General features: G+C 37.9%; 1 protein-coding gene and 1 non-coding gene across 6 annotated transcripts in view; one reads left to right on the forward strand and one right to left on the reverse strand.

The window, feature by feature from the left end:
* The window catches only part of LOC148108305 (glutamate carboxypeptidase 2-like), a 121,313-nt gene that overhangs the window by 72,697 nt on the left and 35,673 nt on the right, over positions 1-12,943 (reverse strand). For all 5 annotated transcript variants that reach the window (XM_087870998.1, XM_087870999.1, XM_087871002.1 and 2 more), the window contains exon 7: positions 4,385-4,478. In XM_087870998.1, the coding sequence (XP_087727124.1) occupies positions 4,385-4,478 (94 nt within the window). The remainder of the gene's footprint in view (positions 1-4,384; positions 4,479-12,943) is intronic.
* On the forward strand, positions 4,868-4,972 carry LOC123803819 (U6 spliceosomal RNA). The gene has a single exon (XR_015720865.1). It is a non-coding gene; the product is annotated as a U6 spliceosomal RNA (small nuclear RNA).

Genomic DNA, 12,943 nt, shown 5'->3' on the forward strand with positions numbered 1-12,943 from the left:
ATTATACATAAAATATTTCTATAATGAGATATTGTAAGTTAACAATACTAATTGCTTTTGGGGTGTAAATGGGTAAGATGGAAACCTTTTACTGTATACTCCTTTGAATTTTGAACTGTGTAAATGTTATTTCCTTTTCAAAATAAAAATATGAGAAACAAAAGAAGGTACATTCATCAGGAAGAATAACAGTCAATTGTGTATTATAACACAAGGAAGGTAATGAATAGTCCATATTCCCACAAAATAATAAAATATAAAGCCAAAATTGTAGTGCCCCACAAGGACAAGTAAACAGATGATTGGAATAGAATATAACAGCTGTATGTAAGAATCTGATGTATCAGTTTAGGAAATATCATACATCTATGGAGAATAGAAGTTTTAGTCAATAAATATTATTGATATAATTAAGGATATAAGTTTCTTTAGGTACTTACTTCACTTTATAAATAAAACATAAATTCCAAGAAAATTAAAAAGTTGAATATTAAACTTTCAGACCATAAAAACTTCAGGAAATAAAAGTAAGTGTTGAAAATGTCTCAGAAAAGATTTAATCAGATAAGGGATGCTCAACAAATATGTATAAAAAGCATTGCATTTAAAATCTATATCCTGTAGCAAATTAATTTTTATTTGTCTATTTGGCAAAGATTTATTGTCTACAATGTTCAAGACAATGTGTTCTACTCACTAAGGAACACAGATATGTACATGACGCCGTGGTTCTACCAAAGAGTATAGTCAGAAGTTAATCAGAAGAAAATACGTATAAAGCCAACTATAGTATAAAACAAAGCAAGACAAATGATAGAAAAAGTGGTAAAGAATATAGACAAAAGGAAACTTGATTTAGCTTGTGGGATCATGAACACTTTCTAGAGGTTTTACTTGTTTGAATTTTAAAGGATGAGTTAAGATCTGGGCATGGGAAGATGACGTGAAGAGCGTTCCAGGTACAAAATATGGTATAAAGAGGTACAGATGCAGAAAAGTATAGAGCAAGTGTAAGGTATGGTGATTGTTTTGGCTGTGGTATAAGATAACCAGGGTACCATGACAGAAGCTTGAAAAGGAGTAAAACTTTGCTTCTGGAAAAATGGAGATGTGCTTTACCCTATTCTTCCTGCTAAGTACAACTAAATTCTCTGGACCATAAGTATACAGAAAACAAACATTAGGCTCTGAAGGGTGGAGAGAAGAAAACAAACTAACTTGGGATCTCAGAGTACAAGAAAAGGCACAGTGGTGAATTCCTTCAGTTTCCTTTTTGGCTTATTTCCCCAGACTTGGAGCTGAAGAAGGTAGCAAGCCAGAAATGTCCTGTTGCACATCTGGAACACTCTATCTGACCACAGCTGAATATGCGTTCTTCTCAAGTGCATATGGAACATATTACCAGGATAGACTATATATTAGGCTGTGAAATAAGTCTAAATAAATTTAAATGACTGAGATTATGCAATGCTTTAATTAATTATGTAATCTGTTTACTAACCCAACCACAAAAGAAATAATTAAGCAATCAATAACAGACAGGAATTTGGGAAATATGCAAATATATGGAAATCAAACAACTGACTCCTAAATACCCAATGGCTGAAAGAAAAAATCACAAGAGTACTTAGCAAATACTTGGTGATGAATGGAAATGAAGACACAATATATCAAAACTTATGGGATGCACCTAAAGCCGTGCTTGGAGAGAAATGTATAGCCATAAACATCTATATTTAAGAAGTAGAAAGACATCAAATCAATAAACTAGTCTTCCACCTTAAAAAACTGGACAATAAAGAAAAAAAGGAAGCTTGTATCAAACATAAGAAAGGAAATAATAAAGATTGTAACAAAGATAATTAGAGAACAGAGGAAAAAAACAGAGAAAACCCATGACACCAAAAGTTGATTCTTTGATAAGATCAACAAAATTGACAAATAATAGCATGATAGATGCTATTATTATTGCTGTCATTATTGTTGGCGTTGCTATCATAATCCTAGTTGTTACTCAGGGAGGCAAATGAAAACCATTTAATCACATTCCCTTCAGTATAGATGGGAATCCCTCCCACCCAAGTAAATGTGTTTTTGCTTTACTTTAACTCATATCTCAGATATGAAATTCTCAGCATTCTTGGACCATTAATATGATTTTATATCTCTCCTCATCTTCTCATACATTTAAGAAACTCTCATTTTATGATGTATCCAACTTGTAAAACATCTTTTCCAATTAATACATAATGTTAAATGGCTAACCATTTGTGGGCATCTGAGAATTGACTGTCAGGGACAATGAGCATACTCCTAACCTAAGTGTGCAAAGGGAGTAAATAAACACAGTGAAAATCATAAACAAATTATATGTTCTTTGAAAAAAATGTATAAGACTAAATTCCAATCATGTAGAATGTTTCATTATATGTTAGAAAGTGTGGAAGATGAAATAGGAGAGGGGCCCAACTAGCTCAGTCAGTGGAGCGTGTGACTGTTGATCTTGGGGTTGTGAGTTTGAGCCCCACATTGGCTGTAGAGGTTACTTACATATAAAATCTTAAAAAAAAAAAAAGAAAAGAAATTGGACCTGTCTTCCTGCTTTTAATATATAAAGATCATCTCCTTATCCAAGTAGATTGTGCTTTCTAAGTTCATTTTTAATTATGGTGTTTTCAAAACAAAATGCACTTTTCCATGGAAGTTATGTTATTAATGGTGATTGCATTTATAAGATGGCTTAAAGAGGCTAAATTAAATACATTAGAGGCAAACTGCATTTGTGATTTTTTTCTGATCAAGTAATTCTAGTCCACATTTAGGTCATAGGTGACATTGACCTAGTTAATTGGAGCAAATAGTAGACATAGTTAAGTACACCTCAAAATCAATTCTATATAATCTTTCCTTCTTTCCTTCCATGCATTCTTTTTTAATTACAAAGATAATACAAGTTCATTTTTTAAAAAACGTTTACATAATTGAGATTATTCTCTTTATATCTCTGCATGTCTATATATAAATATATCTATAGATTTCTAGATATCTAGATAAACCTGCCATTTCCACTTAGTAGTATAGCATACTTGTGTTTCCATATCATTAAATATTCTTGCACAACACATATATTAATGGCCCCATGCACTATCATAGCCAGTGATGTATCTGACTACTTACCAATTATTGAAGATTTGCGTTATTTGTAGTTTTCAACTATTATAAGTAGTTACAATCACGTTCATCTTTTTAAATATCACAAATATTGAGACTTTATAAATATGTTTAGATAAACACATAGCCATAGTGCCCTCAAAAGTTGTGCCTGGATCTTGAATTCTAACCCATGTGGCAAAGCTAAGAGCTCAAAAGCAAAAAAGACCAAGGTGCTATTCCTTAGTCTGCCCTTAAATGGGACAGATCCTTCCACTTCTCTGAATGTCAGCCTCCTCAACTGTAAAAGAAGGGCACTGCTTTAGGTCATGAAAAGTCTTCTTATGGAGACTGGAATAAAATGATTAAGAATGCCTTCTTATTTGAGAAACGGTACTACCTGGCCAGATGCTTCTCTCACAATTCTACTTACAGAGAAGTCATGCTCTCTCCTTCCTAAAGGAGACTGGACAAGAAGGGACATGCAGATGGGAGAAAGCATGGCAGGAAAGGGGAAAGGGCTCCAATGTCAGAAAAGCAAAGGGGGAAGAGGCATAAAGAGGAAAATAAGATGGAATTGCTCTCACACTGTGTTATTCCAGGTCGCTCAAGTTGTGGACAATATGAGGATGAGATGAGTAAGAGATTTCTTAGGGGAAAAGCCTGTGAGAGAAATAGTAAGGTGGGGGGTAGGACAAAGCTGAAAAATCCAACAGACTACAATGCAGGTCTCATGTGGAGTGAAGGAGAAAGAGAAGGAAGAAAAGGGTGGTGGGTGGCGGCATCTAGTTGAGCAAGCCTGCTGTGGAATCCTGAGCTAAAGTCTCCCATGACAGGAGCCCTGCGCCGCCCAGTAATGGGCTTGTTTTAGTGACCCTGCTGCAACCAGTCACTGAGGGGAATGCTTGTGGGAAGCATGGCCTTGACACACACAGGGTGACAGACTTCAAAGCACAGTAGCTAGTTCCATTGATCAATCACGCCCCCTGCAGTTGGAGAACTGAAAGTCTCATTTTCATGACTCTCACACTGGATACCACTACGTAAAGTAAATTCCAGAATAGATCAACTGTTCTTTAAAATGGTGATAAAATTGTAGGTTCTACCATTTAAGAGAATTTCCGTATTTCTGAATATTGAAGAAATATTCAGGTGTTGAATACTGCCGATAGTTGAAGACTGCCAATAAAGAGCAATATCCAAACAGCCATCTGTTTGTTTCTCACAAACTTACTCCAGGAGCTTCTGTGCATCATAGTATCCAACTGGATGAACAGGAATGCTTGGAAGACCAACAGCATCTGTGATTCCACGTCTATAAGCATATTCTGAAAAAAAGTGGAACACACATTAGTAAAAATTCAGTCCCATTCAAAAGTTTTTTTCTGTAAATCATCTTAAACACATTCTTATATTGCATCTACTAGAACTGTCATACTAAAAAGACAATCTCAAATGTTAGTATGTGGAACAAGTGAAACTCTCCCACATTCCTTCCAAGAGTGTAAAAATACACAGTCACTTTGGATAACTCTTTTGAAAATAAGGTTATATGGAATTGTGCACGAGGACACAAAATTACTTTCATAGGTATTTCCCCAAGGAAGAGGAAAATATATGTGCACAAAAAGGCCTGTAAAAATTGTTCATAGCAGCTGCATTCGGGCAGCCAAACACAGGACACAGTGCAGATGTCTGTCAACAGCAGCAGGAATAAATGATCTGGTGCAGCACGTATGCTAAAATAGGAATGATACAGAGAAGATTAGCTTGGCCCCTGTGCAAGGATGACATGCAAATTTGTGAAGTGTTCTGTTTAAAAAAAAAACAAAACAATCTGTAGTATAGTCACACAGAATTCTTCTCAGCAATTAAAAGGACCAAATGATTAGTACACACAATAACACGGATAAATCTCAAATCATCATACTGAATAAAAGCAGCAAGGTACAAAAGAATAGACACTGAGAGGACCTGGGTGGCTCAGTTGGTTAAGCGTCTGTCTTGGGCTCAGGTCATGATGTCAGCGTCCTGGGATTGAGCCCCATGTGGGGCTCCCTGCTCAGTGGGAAGCCTGCTTCTCCTCCTCCCTCTACCCTTCCTTCACCCATGCTCTCTCTCTCTCTCAAATAAATAATATCTTAAAAAGAGAGAGAGAATGTATGTTGATTCCATGTATATGAAATTCAAAACTGATCAATAGTGAGAAATACCAGAAGGCAGTTGATCAGAAAAAGGAGCACAAGAGAACTTTCTGGAGTCATGAAAATGTTCTGTATTTTATTATGAGTGACACAGATATATGCAATTAAAAAATTTTATTGAACTGTGTATTTTATTATATGTAAACTCTACTTAAAAATAAAAACATACTGTAATTTCTTCAGATTTAAAAAATATGTTATTTTTCCACTTTTCCTCCAAATTTTAAATTATCTAATAAGAACTTTAGGTGATTTTAAAAGTGTATTCTTTTTATGGGTAAAATGAATTAATGATAGGTTATGTGGAATTTATTTTAAAAGTATCCTAAGTGGTGGAGGAGTAGGGGACCCCTTTTTCAGCCAGTCCGCTGAGTCGACTTGGGTAGGTACCAGACCAGCACGAACATCCACGGAATCAGCCTGAGACGCAGGAAGATACATCTGGATCTCTACAAATGAACATCTCCAGCACTGAGTATTGAGGTACAAAGAGGGGAGCCATGAAACTGCCAACAGATATTGGAAGCTTAATGGAAGGGGGAGGGACCGGGAAGTGGTAGCCACCTGCACAGGGGAGTGGGTGGACTCGCAGACCGGCACCTGAGAGACAGCAGACAGAGACCGTGAGCCAGGGAACATGCGCGACCGGTCTGAAAACTGGACCTCCGGTGCACTCACTGGAACCAGACTGAGACCAGCAGTTCTGGGAGCGCGCGGGGGTGGCTGGTGGCTGGTGGCTGGCGGTGTTAGAAACACAAAGGACAGAAAAGAGCCAGCCCTGGAAGTGAGGGCTGGGACGCAGGGTGTGGGGCACACGTCCCGAAACGCCGCAGGGTTGAGCAGCACCAACAGAAACAGAGTTAAAGTGGCTAGAACATCAGTGGAGAACGGTCCGCGATCCCAGTTCTGAAACAGAGGCTGAGATTCGGCCACTGCTGATCTGACTCTCAGAAGAGGAAGAGCAAACTGCCAGGGAAAGCTTCCAGAGAACAAAAGCCTGGAAATACCATCTCACAGTGTGCCCATATCCATCCCCCCTCGCAGGGGACAAGGAGACTCTACCCAAACAGGGTTGCCTGAGTATCGGCGCAGCAGGCCCCTCCCCCAGAAGGCAGACTGAAAAATCAAGAAGCCCACATCCCTAAGATCCCTATAAAACAAGGGTGCACAGCCTGTGTCCCAGTCAATAATTTGGGCTCTGGACAACCCCGCAACCTCTCCTCATCAGAATGACAAGAAGGAGAAATCACCCCCAGCAAAGAAAAGGCAATGAGTCTGTGGCCTCTGCCACAGAACTAATGGTTATGGGTATAACCAAATTATCAGAAATGGAATTCAGAGTAACAATGGTCAAGATGATGTGTAGACTTGAACAAAGTATTAACGAAAATGTTAATGAGAATATAGAATCTCTAAGGGCAGAAATGAGAGTGAATCTGGCAGAAATTAAAAATTCTATGAGCCAAATGCAGTCAAAGCTAGAGGCTCTGACGACCAGGGTGAATGAGGCAGAAGAACGTGAAAGTGAATTGGAGGATGGGTTAGTATAAGAAAAAGCTAAAATAGAATCTGGACTCAAAAAAATCCATGCTCAGGAACGTAGGTTACGAGAGATAACTGACTCAGTGAAACGTTCCAATGTCAGAATCATCAGCATCCCCGAGAGGGTGGAGAAAAACAGAGATCTAGAAGAGAAATGTGAACAAATTGTAGCTGAAAACTTCCCTAATCAAGCAAGGGAAACAAACATTCTTGTCCAAGAGGCAGAGAAGACCCCTACCAAGCTCAACCATGACAAACCTACACCACATCACATCATAGTGCATTTTGCAAATATTAGATCCAAGGATACAGTATTGAAAGCGGCCAGGGCAAAGAAATTTCTCATGTACCAAGCCAAGGGTATCAGAATTACGTCAGACCTGTCTACACAGACCTGGAATGACAGAAAGGGTTGGGGGGCCATTTTTAAACCTCTTTCAGAGAAAAACATGCAGCCAAGGATCCTTTCTCCAGCAAGGCTGTCATTCAGAATTGATGGAGAAATAAAGACCATCCAGAATCGCCAGTCATTGACCAATTTCGTAACCACGAAACCAGCCCTACAGGAGATATTAAGGGGGGTTCTATAAAGGTAAAAAGGCCCCAAGAGTGATACAGAACAGAAAGTCACAATCTATAGAAACAAAGACTTTACTGGCAACATGGCATCATTAAAATCATATCTCTCAATAATCAGTCTCAATATAAATGGCATAAATGCTCCCATAAACTCCACAAGGTTGCAGATTGGATAAAAGGACATGACCCATCCATTTGCTGTCTACAAGAGACTCATTTTGAACCTAAAGATACATTCAGACTGAAAGTAAATGGATGGAGTACCATCTTTCATGCAAATGGATCTCAAAAGAAAACTGGGGTAGCAATTCTCATATCAGATAGATTGGAATTTAAACTAAAGACTATAGTTAGAGACACAGAAGGGCACAATATTATTCTTAAAGGATGTATCCAAGAAGTGGATATGACAATTATAAATATATACGCCCCCAACAGGGAGCAGCAAGATACACAAGCCAACTCTTAACCAGAATAAAGAGACATACATAAAAATATGTTAATAGTAGGTGACCTCAACACTCCACTATCAGAAATAGACAGAACACCCATGCAAAAAATTGACAAAGAAACAAGGGCTTTGAATGCCATACTTTATGAGTTGGACCTCATAGATATATATAGAACACTACACCCCAGAACCACAGAATACTCATTCTATTCTAATTCCCATGGAACTTTCTCAAGAATAGACCATGTTCTGTGACACAAAACAGGTCTCAACAGATACCAAAAGACTGAAATTATTCCCTGCATATTCTCACACCACAATGCTCTGAAATTGGAACTCAACCAGGAAGAAAAATTTGGAAGAAACTCAAACTTTGGAGACTAAGAACCTTCCTGTTCAGGAATGATTCGATAAACCACGAAATCAAAAATCAATTTCAACAATTTATGGAGACCAACGAGAATGAAAACACAATGGTCCAAAACCTATGGGATACTGCAAAGGCAGTCCTAATGGGGAAATACATAGCCATCCAAGCCTCACTCAAAAGAACAGAAAAATCTAAAATGCAGTTTTTATATTCTCACCTCAAGAAGCTGGAACAGCAAAAGAGGGACAGGCCTAATCCACGCACGAGGAAGCAGTTGACCAAGATTAGAGCAAAAATCAATGAATTAGAAACCAGGAGTACAGTGGAGCAGATCAACAGAACTAGATGCTGGTTCTTTGAGAGAATCAATAAAATTGACAGACCACGGGCAAGGTTTATCCAAAAGAAGAGAGAAAGGACCCAAATTAATAAAATTATGAATGAAAAAGGAGAGGTCACAAACAACACCAATGAAATTGGAAGGATTATTAGAAGCTTTTACCAAAAGCTTTATGCCAATAAATTAAGCAATCTGGAAGAGATGGAATCCTTCCTGGAAACCTATAAACTACCAAGACTGAAGCAGGAAGAAATTGATTTTTTAAACAGGCCAATTAATTAGGAAGAGATTGAGTCAGTGATAAACGACATTCCAAAAAACAAAACTCCAGGCCCAGATGGTTTTCCTGGGGAATGCTACCAAACATTCAGAGAAGAAATAATACCTATTCTCCTAAAGCTATTTTAAAAAATAGAAACAAAGGAAAGCTACCAAACTCATTCTATGAGGCCAATATTACCTTGATCCCCAAACCAGGCAAAGACCCCATCAAAAAAGAGAATTACAGACCGATTTCCCTAATGAATATGGACGCCAAAATCCTCAACAAGATCCTGGCTAATAGAATCCAACAGTACATTAAAAGGACTATCCATCATGACCATGTGGGATTAATTCCTGGGATGCAAGGGTGGTTCAACATTCGCAAATCGATCGGGGTCTTGGATTTTATCCAGAAAGAAATATTCAGAAATCATATGATTCTCTCAATAGATGCAGAAAAAGCATTTGACAAAATACAGCATCCTTTCCTGATTAAAACCCTTCAGATTGTAGGGATAGAGGGTACATTCCTCAATATCATAAAAACCATCTATGGAAAGCCTACAGCAAATATTCTCAATGGGGAAAAGCTGGAAGCCTTTCTCTTAAGATCAGAAACATGACAAGGATGCCTACTCTCGCCACTATTATTCAACATAGTACTAGAAGTCCTTGCAACAGCAATCAGACAACAAAAAGGGATAAAAGGTATCCAAATTGGCAAAGAAGAAGTCAAAATGTCTCTCTTCGCAGATGACATGATACTCTATATGAAAAACCCAAAAGAAGCCACTCCCAAACTATTAGAAGATATAGAGCAATTCAGTAATGTGGTGGGATACAAAATCAATGCTCAGAAATCAGTTTCATTTCTAAACCTGAGCAATGAGACTGAAGAAAGAGAAAGTAGGGAATCCATCCCATTTACAATAGCACCAAAAACCATACGTTACCTTGGAATTAACTTAACTAGAGACGTAAAGGGTCTATATTCTAGAAACTATAAATCACTCTTGAAAGACATTGAGGAAGACAGAAAAAGATGGAAAAATATTCCATGCTCATGGATCGGAAGAATTAACATAGTTAAAATGTCCATGCTACCCAGAGCAATCTGCACTTTCAATGCTATCCTGATCAAAATACTGAGGACATTTTTCAAAGAACTGGAACAAAGAGTCCTTAAATTTGTATGGAAACAGAAAAGGCCCCGAATCGCCATGGAACTGTTGAAAAGGAAAACAATGCTGGGGGCATGACAATGCTGGATTGCGAGCTGTACTACAAAGCTGTGATCACAAAGACAGCATGGTACTGGCACAAAAACAGACACATAGACCAATGGAACAGAATAGAGAGCCCAGAGATGGACCCTCGGCTCTTTGGGCAACTAATCTTTGATAAAGCAGGAAAAACATCCGGTGGGAAAAAGACAGTCTCTTCAATAAATGGTGCTGGGAAAATTGGACAGCTACATGCAAAAGAATGAAACTTGACCACTCTCTCACACCATACACAAAAATAAACTCCAAATGGATGAAAGACCCCGATGTGAGACAGGAATCCATCAAAATCCTAGAGGAGAACATAGGCAGCACCCTCTACGACATCGGCCAAAGCAATCTTTTTCATGATACATCTCCAAAGGCAAGAGAAACAAAAGATAAAATGAACATGTGGGACTTCATCAAGATAAAAATCTTCCGCACAGCCACAGAGACAGTCAAAAAAACTAAGAGGCAGCCCACAGAATGGGAGAATATATTTGCAAATGATGCTACAGATAAAAGACTGGTATCCAAGATCTACAAAGAACTTCTCAAACTCAATACATGAGAAACAAATAAACAAATCATAAAATGGGCAGGAGATATGAACAGACACTTCTCCAATGATGACATACAAATTGCTAACAGACATATAAAAAAATGTTCAAAATCATTAGCCATCAGGGAAATTCAAATCAAAACCACACTGAGATACCACCTTACGCCAGTTAGAATGGCAAAAATCAACAAGGCAGGAAACAGCAATTGCTGGAGAGGATGTGGAGAAAGGGGATCCCTCCGACATTGTTGGTGGGAATGCAAGTTGGTACAGCCACTCTGGAAAACAGTGTGGAGGTCCCTTAAGAAGTTAAAAATTGAGCTACCCTATTACCCAGCCATTGCACTACTGGGTATTTACCCCAAAGATACAGACGTAGTGAAGAGAAGGGCCATATGCACCCCAATGTTCATAGCAGCATTGTCCACAATAGCTAAATCGTGGAAGGAACCGAGATGCCCTTCAACAGATGACTGGATTAAGAAGTTGTGGTCCATATATACAATGGAATGTTATTCAGCTATCAGAAAGAACGAGTTCTCAACATTTGCTGCAACATGGACGGCACTGGAGGAGATAATGCTAAATGAAATAAGTGAAGCAGAGAAAGACAATTATCATATGATTTCTCTCATCTGTGGAACATAAGAGCTAGGAAGATAGGTACGGGAAGAAAAGGATAACGAAATGGGGGGTAATCAGAAGGGGGAATGAAGCATGAGAGACTATGGACTCTGAGAAACAAACTGAGGGCTTCAGAGGGGAGGGGAGTGGGGGAATGGGATAGACTGGTGATGGGTAGTAAGGAGCGCATGTATTGCATGGTGCACTGGGTGTTATTCGCAACGAATGAATCATCGAGCTTTACATCAGAAACCAGGGATGTACTGTATGGTGACTAACAGAATATAATAAAAAAACATTTTAAAAAATTTAAAAAAATAAAAAAATAAATTTTCCTAAGTAACAATAAAGAAGGGAGGATGAAGAGATGATGAAACAAGATTGATAAAATATGTTGATAATTATCTCTATTTTTGTGTATGTTAGAACTATTCCATAATAAAAAGCAAAACTAAAAGGAAAATAAAATTAAAAAAAATTAACAGGGTACAAAAGGGAATTTAATAAGTGCAAGCCCCATAGGGATACCAAGGATACCACTTTCCTCCCCCAAATACTGTTTAAATTTGAGAATAATTAACAGAAATAGTCTAGTTAAGTTCATTGTATGTTTATAATTTTAGCTTTGTAAAACAGAGATTAAGAGAAGTATATTTTTTTAATCTGGGGGAAAAAAAGAAGTGAAGTTCAGGTGTGTTTATGTAATTTTATTATAGGATAATATGTGTTGTTTAAAAATATGTATTGTTTAAAAAATACATATTTTAAAATAAAATATGTTTAAAATAAAATATGTGTTGTATAAAAAATCTATGACAGTGTACTATGTTCCAAGAAGATTTATAAAGCCAAAACACATAAGCTTTAAAGGAGTCTACAATTTGACAAAAAAATCAGATGAGGAATAAATATTATCTTCATTATCCAAGTTATACACCTTAACTAGTTTTAAACCACAGAAACCCAGGGGCGCCTGAGTGGCTCAGTTGGTTAAGCATCTGCAGTCCGCTCAGGTCATAATCCCAGGGTCTTGCTCAAGGGAGTCTGCTTCTCCTTCTGCCCCTGCTTGTGTTCTCTTTTGCTATCTCTCTCTTTCAAATAAATAAAATCTTAAAAAAAAACCCACATAAACTCAACCATCGCAGATTTTTATAAACTTTATCAAATAGCTGAGTACATTCAAATTAAGTGGCTCCCTTTGTTAATGATCCACAGTTTTACAGGGGAGCATTTCAGCCTTATACAAGCATATGCATCTCCAGCCAGGCTTCCTGAAGTGGAATCCCACCCCTCACTCAGTGGTGTGGTGATCTGGGCAGACCGCCCTCTTGTCTCCCTTTCTTCTGGTCAAGCAGAGGCAGTAAAACTACAAAGCTGTTAATTCAGGAAACAATTTAGAAAGTTATCACTATTGTATTTACATAGCAAAGATGCAATAAGCATTTTCTGGACTCTCTATTTTATTTATTTAAAAAAAGATTTTATTTATTTATTAAGAGAGAGAGTGCAGGCAGGGAGAGGGGCAAAGGGAGAGGGAGACAGAGAATCCTCAAGCAGATTCTGTGCTGAGCACGGAGCAGGATATGGGACTC

This window comes from Ursus americanus, chromosome 21 (genome assembly GCF_024610735.1).
Source record: "Ursus americanus isolate L20-20 chromosome 21, mUrsAme1.1.p, whole genome shotgun sequence".
Classification (NCBI taxonomy): domain Eukaryota; kingdom Metazoa; phylum Chordata; class Mammalia; order Carnivora; family Ursidae; genus Ursus; species Ursus americanus.